Source organism: Lutra lutra, chromosome 18 (assembly GCF_902655055.1).
Source record: "Lutra lutra chromosome 18, mLutLut1.2, whole genome shotgun sequence".
NCBI lineage: Eukaryota > Metazoa > Chordata > Mammalia > Carnivora > Mustelidae > Lutra > Lutra lutra.
Window position 1 is genome coordinate 39929404 of NC_062295.1, and position 12724 is coordinate 39942127.

At 57.5% G+C, this 12724-nt stretch overlaps 1 protein-coding gene across 5 annotated transcripts in view; it reads left to right on the forward strand.

Annotated features, from left to right (window-relative positions):
• PRKAR1B (protein kinase cAMP-dependent type I regulatory subunit beta) overlaps positions 1-12724 on the forward strand; it is a 79796-nt gene that overhangs the window by 8218 nt on the left and 58854 nt on the right. For 2 of the 5 annotated variants that reach the window (XM_047713596.1, XM_047713597.1), the window contains one exon: positions 5990-6187. In XM_047713596.1, the coding sequence (XP_047569552.1) occupies positions 6011-6187 (177 nt within the window). In that variant the 5' untranslated portion in view covers positions 5990-6010. Of the gene's footprint in view, positions 1-4651; positions 4676-4991; positions 5128-5435; positions 5829-5989; positions 6188-12724 lie in introns of those variants that run through there. The other 3 variants (XM_047713598.1, XM_047713594.1, XM_047713593.1) reach the window with 3 other exon arrangements.

Consider the following 12724-nt stretch of genomic DNA (forward strand, 5'->3'; position numbering starts at 1 on the left):
GGGCCTGGCGGGAGGCTGGGGCCTCGCTGGGAGGCAGCTCTCCACACAGCGATGCGAGCTTCCTTGGCGGGCAGCTCTAAAGGCACCCAGTGCTGCATTTTAAATCTAGCCTCAGGATGCCTAGGTCATCACTGGCTCTGCAGCCACACAGGCCCTCGGGGGAAGCTGAGGAGGAGGTCACAAGCCAGGAGCTCGTGGGAAGCCCACTGCTCTTAGGCCCTGCTGGCTGGGCCTCGCACGTCTTGAACTGGGAGCCTCGAAGACTCCCAGTGCCTGGGGGCCCAGGCATTCTGTCCGGTAAGGGGCTGTGGTCAGCATCTGGTGTATACTCGTTTACGCAGCCACCTCGTTTCGGTGTGGCCCCTTCCCTGTTCTGGTGGGGGGTGGGGTGTGTGAGGCCAAAGCTTCCCTCACCACTGGCTCTCACTTCCTTGGTGAAACTGTCCCTGAGGTTTTGGGGGATTCTGTGATATGAACTGGGTTCTTGATGTTCCCAGTTCGCCGATTAGTGTTCTTGGTTCCGGTTAGTCAGTGATGACTCTCCTGTCCTCTTTCAGGCTACCAGAATTTTGTTATGGTCTTCTCTGGGTCCTTCCAGTCCTTGAGGGCATGCCTTTAGAAACAAAATCCCTTTGGGGAGCCTAGCTAGTGGGTGGATCCCAGGGTCCTGGGATCAAGTCCCGTGTTAGGCTCCCTGCTCAGCGAGGAGCCTGCTTCTCCGTCTCCCTCTGTCTCCACTCATGCTCTCTGTCAAATAAATAAGAAAAATCTTTTTAAAAAATCCCTTTATTGTGATTTTAATGTGGTTTGTGAAGTTAATAATGGGTGTCTTGAATTCCTTTGTCTTTTCCAGGAAGATTTTAAAAATTTAATAGAAAATTACTCTTGAATAGGTAATACATGCATTTGGCATACAATTGGGACGGCACTCGGGGACCACTGTCCCTTTAGGACTGCTGCCCTCCCTCCCCCTCAGGCCACCTCTGCCCTTCAGGTCTGTCTAGAGGTATCCTATGCCCTGTGCCTGAATCCACATAAATCTGGATTCTAAAGTCAGCTCCTTTTTTTTTTTTTTTTTTTAAAGGTATTATGTATTTATTTTAGAGAGACAGCCCGGGAGCAGTGGGGGAGGAGCAGAGGGAGAGAGGGACAAGGCTCAGCCCAGAGCTAGACGTGGGATTCAGTTCCACGACCCTGAGACCATGACCTGAGCCAAAACCAAGACTCGGACCCTCAAGCTGACTGTGCCCCCAGGCGCCCTGTGAAGCCACCTCTTCAGTGGTGGCATACACGCCAAGTTTCCTACTGTGGTTTTTGTGTTTTTTCACTTAGGAACATACGGTGGAGACAGGCTAGGCTTGGTCCAGCCAGTGCGGCCACGTCTTTGTGAACAGAGGGGGCTCTCCCTGGTCAGCAGGCCCCCCCACCCCCACACACAGATACATACTCACCCTCGAGCAGAAACATGCACGAGCAGGAACAGTCACCGGAATATTGACTTTTTATCACGCGACGCTGGAGTTGCTGGGCTGTGTCTTTAACTCTGTGCAGGAGGTTCCTCCGCACGGGGGTCGCCGAGGCTCCATGGGAGCCCCATATTGGTGAGGCCTCTTTCCTGAGCCCTCCCTGCACAGACCTGCCTGCCTAGGGGGAAGCTTGCCAGCCTGCCCGGTGCCCCAGGGCCCCTCTGTGTACCTTAAATTTGCGCTACTCTTGGTTTGCACGAAGCTGGGTATCCTCCCGCCAAGGAAATCAGCCCTTTGTGACAGGGCATCGTGAATCGACTTCTTTTGTTTTTATTTTGAACGTGTGAGAGCTTTTGTGCACAAAGCTTTCATGTTTATGGAGTACGTGGATTTGTACATTCATGGCCCTTCAATATCCTGGTAGGACTCGAAAGGCCTCCTGTGTCCCGAGATCCTAGGACATTTCCCAACGCTGCTTCTGTGGCTTTGGTAGTTAAATTCCGGATCCATTTGAAGTTTATCTGTACAAAGAGGCACACGTGACTTTTTTTTTAGTTCTCCCCAAAGTAATTACTGAATTATTTTCCCCGCAAACATGTAATGCCACCTTTATCACATATGAATTCCCTGTAAATTTTGGTTTGAGTTTATTTCTGGACTCTTTGTTCTGATCCCTTAAGGTCTGTCCACTCCTGTACCAGATTCATAACACTTTACTTCCTTTACCCCTATGTTTTCACATATGGCCTTCCTGAGTGCTCGGGCCTCCTCCCGTCTCGGTCTGTTCAAAGGAACCACAGACTTGTCTTCCTCACGGCTCCGGAGGCTGGTGTCCCAGACGAAGAAGCTGGGCCCTCGGCTCCACTACGCTGTCCCCTTGCTGTGTCCACACGCAGCTGCAGAGGCAAGGAAGGACATGCTCTGGGGTCTCTGGCATGAGGGCCCCGCCCCTGACCGACTCACCTGAAAACCCCCTCCCGACACCCCACACAGGGGGTTAGGATTTAGCAGGAGTTTTGGGGTGACACGGCTTTTAGCCCATCTCATTCTTGCCGCGGTTTCCTCCTCCTCCAGACACGGGGCTGGGCCTTTCCTTGGATTCCCCTGTGACAGCTCTCAGGAACTGCGTGACGGTCACCACAAACTTAGGGGCTTAAAACCTCACACACAGAAGATCTCGCGGTGTCTGCAGATCGGAAGTCTGGGTCCCCTAGCTGCTACACATGGGGCAGCACTGGGTTCTCCCTGGAGGCTCCTCTGGGTGTCTGCTTCAGGGCGCGCTATTGGCACATAGCCACCAGGGGCCACACCCCAAGGCCACCCCAGGGAGCACGCATTATCAGAATGCGCTGACGTACGGTGGCTATATGGAGGTGAAATTTTGCATCCCAGACCTACCTGGTGAGCCGTGTGAAAGGTGAAAATTAGCACTGTTCTTACGATGGCTCCTGCTGCCTCCTCCCGGGGAATTTCTCACCGATGGCCCTTTCTTTCAGAGGCATGGGGCTGGAGGAGTGGTTCCCGCCTCTCCGCTGGCCTTGTGTTCCTCCGCAGCTCACCTCTCTCTTCCCCTGTGGCCTCGTCTTCAGCATCCCTCCAGGGCCCTGCCCGTGTGTCCCAGGGACGGGACTCAGAGGTCTCCCTGAGGAACCGCTGTGGCCCTGACAATAGTAACCAGTGGTGTTCACGGCCACTGGGCCCCTGCCGCGCACTCCTTCCCGTACTCCCAGCCTCAGCCTAAAGCTGCACTCGAGTAGCGCCCACCTGTTGTTCTGAGATCTCACGAGATTTGGAAGTGCCCACATGGCGCCTCTTCCAAGAAGGTCCTGGCACCCTGTTGTCACCCCAGGCTAGGTGCTGCTCTCTACATCAAGCCAACAGACTCACACAACTCTTGTGCGGCATTGCCGGGAGAGCTACAAAGTACAGGGAGTCCCACCCGGTCTGGAGATGCGTGCAGAAGGAGCCCTCAGGTTGAATCTTGGGGGTAAACTGGAGTCGGCAGACATAGGAGTCTGTGGGTGGGCAGTGGCTGGGAGAGAATGCAGCTTTGAAGCTGGGTCTTCACAAGGCTTGGCTGCCCCGGTTCTGGGGTGAAATAAAGACCCCCGGAGCTGGGCAATGTGACTGCCTCCTGCTGGGGAACACAAGAGGGCTGAGCACATGGGATGGTTCTTCCCTGTGGGTTTAGGGGACGTTCTCAGACAAGCACGGTTTACTGGGTCACCTGACACCTGTGGTATGTTTTTGGTGGAAGGATGCAGCTGCCCAGACACCCTACAAAAGCCGGGGTTTGTCACTGTCAGAGGGGAGGCGACCTAGCCAGGAATGCCCGCATGGTGGACCCCATGGCTTCCCCTCCAGCTCTGTGAGGGCGATTCCTCACGTAAGGGGCTGGCTACCGGTTGTCCAGCCAGCCTCCCTGCTGACCCTTGACCTCCCCCCACATTGAGGGCAAGGGCAGGGGTAGCAGAAAGGAGTTCCCAGTCGGTCTGCCTGAGTGTGACCTGTTCCTTCACCATCACACAGGCAGGTGGGAGTGGGGCCAGTCTCAGCCCAGCTGCAGGGGCCAGTGGGGTGGGGCAGCCACGCTGCGGTCTGTCTGCTTCAGTGGACAGGGGACTGTGGGACAGGGGACTATAGGCTAGGTTATTGTGGACAGGGGAGTATGGGAGAGCTGAACAGATACTGTCTGCTTCCCCTTCAAGGCCCAAGCTCCCTATCCCCTCTGCTGGTGCACCACCCCTCTGTGGAAAGGGTGGGGACCCCCAAGTGATTGAAATGAAGTTTCTGCCACTACCTGCCAGAATGCAGGCAAAGCATGACGTTGGGCAACAGGAAGAAGGACAGTCCCCTTTCTGCAGGTCTGGACTTATAGATTAGGAAGTCACCCCAGGGGCTCCACAGGCCTTTGTGACCTCTTGGATGTTGGAGGATGGTGGGAAGAATTCAGCATGACCCAGTGATTTCCCACTGGGGCACTGGGGTGATGCTGGAGCCCTGAACCAAGAAAAGGAATTCAGCTCCCTTCTCCGGGGCTGGCCTGGGGCCCTCTGGCCTCCTCTTGCGGCCCTGAGCTGGAGGGTGGGGGCTTGCAGACAGGTGGCTGAACCTGCCAGGGGTGAGCAGTGGGGGGTCCTGGCCATCACCCTGAGGCTCCACCAGCTGCAGCAGCCAGGACAAACCATCACAGGGTCTCCAGTGGAGGGGTGAGGAGGTGTGAGCGGGTGGTGGAGGTCAGTGGTGGTAGTCTTGGCCGCCTGTGCATGAAAACCTGGGGCTTTGTCCACCTCAATGAGGCCTGCCCAGGCTTGCTTTAGGTGAGTGGGGGTCCTTGGGGAGACCAAGGAGGGGGTGGGGGAGGGGCGCAGGGGTGAGCTGCGGCGGGGAGCGGTCTGTCGGTGCGCAGATGGAGGGACGCTGAGGGTCGGGAAGCAGAGGAGGAAGGGGGGTGGGGAGGCCCGATGCGGGGGCGGGGAGGGGGCGTGCGGGAGGGGACAGGGCCAGGCCGGCTGCAGGGGGGTGTGGGGGTTGGTCGGCACGTCGCGGGGGCGGGTGGAGGGCGGCGCCGCTGCAGTGCGGGGACCCGCTCGCCCGCCGTCCCCGCGTCCCCGCCGCGTCCCCGCGCAGCTTCCTCGGTCTTCGGGCGCCGCGCATCCAGGTATACCGAGCTGGGATGGGGTCTGCGATGGGATCCCCCGCCTGCGCGGGCAAGGGACTGAGCTCGGCCGGCCAAGAGGCCCGGGGAAATGGGGACCGTTGAGGAGCCCCCGCCCCCTTGCCCGAACCGGGGCCCGCGGCGCAGTCGTGGAGAGGCGCAGAGGCCGGGGGCTCAGGGGCCGGAGGCGCCGGGGCCTGGGGCAGGGAGGCAGGGGCTGGGGGCGCGCAGAGGCCAGGGGCAGGGCGCGGGGCCGGAGGAGGGGGCGCGACTTTGGGGCCTTCCTGGCGACTGGGAGCCCGGACCTGGGTCCCTGCGGCGCGCAGCCCCGTTCCTGAGCCGTCATTGTGACTTAGCTGCGGGCGCCGGGCTGACAACGCGTGGCGGTGCCATTGTTCTCCATGGACCGTCCTTCCACAAGGCTCTTTAGTGGGGTTTCAACTGTTTGCCTTGTTTTCTTTCTGTTCCTGCCGAGCAGGCTACCGCGGCCCTGGAGCAGCACCTCTCCATCTCCCTGGTTCCCACAGTTGTTCCTAAAAAGGGAGGAGGGTTAGTGGCAACTGAGACCACGTAAGAGGTGGGCTGGGCGCATGGCCCTTGGGACCCCCCGGGTCCCCGCTCTCCCCCTGCAGATTTCTCAGAGACCAGGGCTTTGCTCAGCCCTACAAATCTATTCTTCCTCCAAGCCCACAAAGATCTGTGAGGTAAGGCTTTGCGCCGTCACGTTCAGGAGGACAGGCCCATGACCACAGACCCTGGGACCGTGTCCCAGTGCTCACTGGATGAGACTACAACGGCCCACCTTGGGGGCCTGTGGGATGCCGCCTCCCCGAGCGCCCACCTGACGTGCATTCCCCCCCTCCAGGCAGCCAGAAGTGGGGTCACCATGGCGTCCCCGTCATCCTACCAGGCGGAGGAGGATGAGAGCCTGAAGGGATGTGAGCTCTATGTTCAGAAGCATGGCGTTCAGCAGGTCCTCAAAGACTGCATTGTGCACCTGTGCGTCTCCAAGCCTGACAGGCCCATGAAGTTCCTGCGCGAACACTTCGAGAAGCTGGAGAAGGTCAGTGACAGCCACCGCCTGCTTCCCCTGGGGCAGGTGTGCTGGGCCGCGGCGCCTTGCACCTGCTCCCCGGACCTTGCTGGCTCTTCTGGGGAGTGTGGAGAGAGCAGCTGTCCGTGGGGGCCTGGTCTTGCCTCACACGTTCCAGGGCTTGGCCTTCCTGGTCACAGGCCCTCTCTGTCCCCCCGCACTGGGGCAGGCCCTACGGCGTGCAGAGCCTGGGGAAGAGCTGCTGAGGCCCACTGACAGTGGAGGGGGGCAGAGATGGGGACCGGGTGTCATTAGGTGGCACTGGCGTTTGGGATGGAAGAGCGTAGCTGTGGTGGGGCATGCGATGGGGGACATTTGAGACCTGATTCCCTGGTAATGTGCACATGGGAGGAGGCGGGCACAGGCAGAGGAGAATGCCCCTCAGACTCGTGCAGTGTGGGGAGCACACACCCATCCATGCCTCTCTTCTGAGAGGTACCCCCCTATTCCTCCATGAATGATGGCGCTCTTCCCTTCCTGGTTCATCGGCGGGAGGATGGGCTCAGAGCAGGAGGGGTCTGAGCCCCTTGGCCACCTGTCCCTCCGTGGCAGGCTTCCTCTTTCCGGGGGTACAGCTCCATTCCCGTGAGAGGCAGAGCCTGCCGCGGGGTATCTGTCCATGCAGGAACGTGGACGCTACAAAGCGGATGGTGGGGGTGAGAAAAGCACGGGCCTGGGGCCGAGGCTACATATTATCCCTGGGGACAGATGGCTCTGAGCCCCCCAGAACCTAAAGTCCCCTAGAGCCCATGGGTGTCTCCTCTGCCTTCATGATGGCTTGCCCCGCGAGCTGCCACAGAGTGTCTATGATGGGGGCGCAGGAAGGCTCTTTCATTCTGGGTGCGGCAGAGCCTGGGGTCTTCGGCCCCAGGAGCCGGTGCCCCGGGGGAGGGGCAGAATCCCAAGCAGCACCCCCCGCCCCCCATGAGGCCAGCTGAGTGGCCAGGAAGCCGGGGAAGGGGGACTTCTCAGCGTGTGTGACAGCAGGAAGCATGTATGCACAGCCCGATAAAGCCCCGGGAGGATGTCACTGGGCCGCACAGACCAGCGGGGATGGCCCAGCTCCCGGTGTGCTGTCCCGTGAGGCCACGTGCCGCCACCAGCCCTCAGGCCTTGGTGAGTGACTTCTTTACCACAGGCTGTTTAAAAGGTCCAGACGTGAGGGGGTAGAATAGCCCTTACTCTCCAGCCAAGCACAGGCGGGGCTTCTCCCCAGGACATCGGCTGAGGCTTGTGCAGTCCTTGGTCCTCACAAGGACTCCCGTTAGATGCTGGAAGAAAGCGCCCGCCCTCTTCCCCGGTGGACCCCCCCTACGTTTCTCTAGCACCTTCCTTAGCACACACAGGCGTGTGGACATGGGTGGTTGTGGCGTGTGCGCATCTCTGGCCTGGCTCTCCTCCTTAGCATCGCTGTGTGATGTCTGCACGGGTCACATTTACCGTTTGGGCCACTTCGAAGTGTCTGCATTCTCCTCAGTGGCATTGTTACGGTGTCTGTGGCCATAAAACCATGTGGGGTCACAGATTTCCCTATATCCTGCATTGTTCTGTGTTTGATGGTCTTCAGGTTTTTCATTTTCTTCAGAAAACCTCTCAAGGCCAAGGACTGATTTATGGGAGGAAGAGCACGGACGCCGTCAGGGCGCGTGCTCTGGGGCCAGGGTCTGGCTCATTCCGTGGCTTTAGAGCCCCGTTGCCCCTTTACTCCCAGAGATGGAATGAGTTTGTTTCCCCCCGCCCCATCCCCCTGCAGGAGTCGTGCTGTTTTCCCAAATCCTCGCCAATATCCACTTCTCTCCCGGTTGTCCTTGTGCTAACTTGTGGGTATGGACATGTCCTGGCCGCACTGGGGGCTCCTTCCCTCCTGGTGGCCTGGCACCTTCCCTGGATGCTGGCTCCAGGGGCATCACACAAGGAGCCAGACTAAGGTTCTGGTCTTTAGTGGAAACGAAAGTCACGTTGTATTTCGCTTTCAGAATGAGCGGACACATCGGAGAAAAGAGACCTGAGGCCACTCCCCTCTCCCGTTAAAGTTCTTTGAACTCAAATACTCTGAAACTTGTGCTCGGTGGTGTGCAACTGTGCGGGTTCTGACAAGTGTGTCGGGTTGTCTACCTGCTGCCGTCCCCTGCCTCCTGCCCTTGCTGGCCAAACCATCCTGTCCCTGTATCTCCTTGGCAACCGTTCGAGTGTCTGCAGTTCTCCGTGTTCCAGAACATTTCATCAGGGGAGGCCTACGGCATGTAGCCTTTCAGTCCGGCTTCCGTCCCTTCCGAGGGCATCTGAGATTCGTGCTGGTTTTGTGCGTGTCATGAGCGAGCGTTGTTCCACTGTGTACACCGATTGCCGTCTGCTCCTCCCCTGCCCAGCGGAGGGAACTCTGGATCACTTCTGGTTTCTGGCGATGACCAGGCCGCTGTCAGCATGTGTTTGTCTTACTGATTTTTGTGTGAATGTAGGTTTTTAACTGGAGAAAGTGTCTGGATTGTAGGGTAAGCGCACGTTTGACTTGGTAACGAATGGCCCAGCAGCACCGTCTTTGTTCCAACCAGCTGTGGCTCTTGGCCCTAAGACTGCCTAAGACTGCCAGCTCCCGAAAACTTGAGCCATTCTGACGGGTCCGTGGGGCCCTTCTGCTGGCTGTCTTGCTCATTTCCTCGTGACTGAGGAGGCGGTCTTTCCACGTACTTACTTGCCATCCCCGTGTCTTTTTGGGGAGATGCCTGTCGAGGTCTTCTGTCCATGTGTCTTGCCAGGTTCTTCTCCTACCGTTGGGCTCGGGATTGCTTTATGTACTCACCTCGGACCCTCACCTCCGCGGATATGAGTTGTGACCGTCCCTGCTTCGCAAACACCTTCAAGTCCGTCCATGGTCTATCTGCTCATGTGCTCACCAGTATCTTCATGGAGCGAAAGTTTCTGCTTTTGAGGTCGGGTTTATCCATGTATATATACGTATATACTTATATACGTATATATATACTTACTAACGAATTGTGCTGTTGTGCATAAATTAGTGGAAGTGCTCTGCACTGACTCCTCCGCCAGCGGCCGGCTGTGCCTGGGGGCCCTTGCCATCTGGCTCCCTCTGTCTTCATGGGAGCTGTCGATGTCTTCCCGCGTCATTCTTCTCCAAGAGGGTTTTGTTTGCTCCTTTCCAGGTGTATTTTAGAGTGATCTCAGTGAGATGGCCCAGGAAATCCTCTTGGGATGTTGAGTGGGCTTACACCGAGCACATAATCAGTCAGAGGAGAAGGAGAACAATCCTGAATCTTCACTTGGGGAACAGAGAGTAGCCCTTCATTTACCTAGGTCTGTGGTGTCTCTTCTGTGAAAGAAAGGCTTTTATTTTCTGGGGTGCCTGGGTAGCTCAGTCTGTCTGGCATCTGCCTTCAGCCCAGGCTGTGTTCTCAAGGTTCTCAGGATTGTGGGATCGAGCCCCACATCCAGCCCACATGCAGCCGTGCATTGGGCTCCACACTCAACGGGGAGTCTGCTGCTCCTTCTACCTCCGCATCCCACCCCCACTCATGCATGCCCTCGCCTCCCCCAAAATAAATCAATAAAATCTTTAACAAAAACAGAAAGAGAAGCTTTTATTTTCAAGATACAGATCATTTATATGTTTTGGTAGATTTTGCTCCCTCCTTTTTTCTATTTTCAGTGGTACTCCTTTGTAATTGATAGGCTTTACTTTTGCTTTTTAAAGGTTTATGTATTTGTTTGAGGGGCACTGCGCATGGGGGAGTGGGGAAGGGGCAGAGGGAGAGGAAGAATCTCAGGCAGACTCATCACCAATCACGGGGCTCCACGCGAGGCTGGAGCCCACAAGCCTGAGACCTTGACCTCTTGCTTAGCCGGCCAACCGTGCCACCAGGCGCCCCGATAGGCTTTGCTTTTTAGAGCCGCTTCAGGTTCACAGAGAAATTGAGCATGACGTGCCTCATGCACACAGCCCCCCCTCCTTAGCCTGAGCCCCTCCCCATTAGTGACGCTCACCTGCTAAGGGCTCATTACATCTGATGAGGGACGCCATTGTCAGCTGCAGCCCAGACTTGACCTTGGGGTCCCTCCTCGTGCCCACAGTCCTGTGGGTTTAGACAAACACATATGTCACGTATCTCATTCAAGCCTCATGTCACCTCGTGCTGCTGCCCTAAACATCCCTTGTGCGTGCTCCCTCCAAACCCCTGACCTTTCCCATCCCCGCAGCTCCGCCTTCCCCAGAATCCCACAGTAGGGAGCCTCCGCACACTGGCTGCTCTCTCTTAGGGACATGCGTGTCCTCCTGCCAGGAGGACCCACGCCGCCCGCTCACCAAGCCGGCCCCTCCTTCCTGCTGCCTCACAGCCTCCTGCTGTCCGGCTTGCGGTCCTCCCACCAGGCGCATGGCGGGTGGGGCCTGCTTCCCTTCCGGCATCTCGCTCCTCTTCCAAGACGGGGATTTCTTAATTTTCTTACATTTGACTTTATTTCCAGAGTGCTTTTATAACTCACATTAGGAACCACAGAAAATAACCTTTGCCGACAGAACCCTACATGAGCCGCCTTCCCCCTTTTCCACGCGTTTGTGTGCATTGCACTTTCCTTGTGCTTGTGAGGTGGGTGTGAGCTCAGGGTCGTGCCCTTGTGCAACCTCCCTGCCCGCCAAGCAGGTGTGGCCCATGGAAGATGCTTGTGCAGACAGGGGACAGAGGGCCTGCTGTGGGCACCGTGTGTGGGTGTGATCAGAGACACAGCTGTGGGGACCCGCGCCGACCCGGGACCTGTGAGCTGCAGGGAGGGCCGCTGCTCCCCTGTTGGCTGGAAGGCCACGTGGCGCTGCTGGGCGGGACGACCGGCCTACCGTTAGAGCGGTTTTCCAGAGAAGGGTTAAAGCTTCAGGTCCCGCCCAGTAACGTCAACAAGAGAAAGGTTGATTCCACATTTGGGGGAAATTAAGAAAGTAGAGAAAGGATCAGGAAACAAAGCTGCCTTGTCCGCTCTCTTGAGGGACACCGTGGAGTCCTTGTGTGTATTCCGAGGTGTGTTTCCCAGAAGCGCTCTCCCTCCCGCCCTCCCTCCCACGTACAGCGTGATGTCCGTGTAGTAGTTACCGAGCCGAGACGGCTCTCTGGGGTGGCACAGGCCTGCCGGGGAATCGAGCAGAACGTGCAGTGCTGTCCTCATCCCTGCCACCCCACCTGGCTCTGGGATGACCCTTCTGGCCCCTGTGCCCCCCGCTGCTGATGAGCAGCGTCCCTGGCTCACTGTCGCTCACTGAAGTCCTCTGCCTGCCCCAGGCTGGTGTCTGGGTGTGCACACTTGTGCAACGACATGTATCCGGTTACGAGACAACACAAATCCACCGCGATCCGCCCCGTGCCCCTTCCCCAAGCCCCCTGGCACCCAGCCTCTGGTCATCGTCCCCGCAGTCCCGCCTTCTCGGGAAAGCCCCCCTCCCCGCTGGAATCCACAGTCGGGAGCCGGCTCAGGAACATGCGTGTCAGGGTTCCCGTGGCTTCAGAGCTCACGTCTCTGCAGCACTTGAGTCACCGTCCACCGTCCACATGGCCCACGGCCTGGGCATCCGTCCCCGACTCCAGGGTACCCAGGTCGTGTCTCAGTTCGGGCAGCTGTGGGTAACGCCGCCGTGGACATCCATGTGCAAGGGTCACGTGGACCCACGCGGTCATCTCCTAGGGTAAATGCCAAGGCGTGCGGCCACTAGATCGCATGGTGGGCACGTGGCTGGTTTTGGAAGAAACCACAGGCCCCTCCCGACGCGGCAGCGCCTTTCCATGTTTCCAGCAGCCACGTTTCCAGCAAGGGGCCCCGCGGCTCCACGTCCCGCCAGCTTCTGGTACTGACCTGTTCTGGTCCGTGGCCATTCTGCCGGGGGACAGCGGCGTCTCCCTGCTGCTTTCCTCTGCATGTCTGCGAGGACGCACCATGGGGGAAACCTTCCCACGTGGGTGTTCACCGTGCAGATGCCCCGGGTCGCGGTGTCTGTTTCCCTGTTGCTGAGTGTGAGATGGTTTTGGGGGGGGGGGGTTTCTGTACATTTTAGACACGAGTCCTTTCTGGCTGTGTGTTTTGTAGATTTTTTTCTCCCAGTCTGTGGCCTGAGTTTTCATTCCCTATATGTGATTTGATTCCTGCTTTTGGTTTTTTAAACCAAACTTTATACGATTGTTTAAAAGACCACTAAATGTTACCGAACACATGATTTCAGGGCGCAGAGATTTCTGTTATGCAGATGTTTCTAAATTGACTTAAGCAGTTTCTTATTGCTACTTGGATTAAAAAATTTTTAAACATTGCAGAGAACATTCTAGTGCCCGTATCTCCTTGATAGCTGTCATTGCTTTGCTAGGATGTATTTTAAGAAATAGAATTATGGGGCTTGGACATACACACGGATTTGTGAAGCTGGCTCTTGGGCAAAGAGGGTTTATCCATTCACATGTTTATCCACAGATCCTTACTGAACCCCTGCAGCAGGTCCCGTGCTGTTCCAGGTGCTGG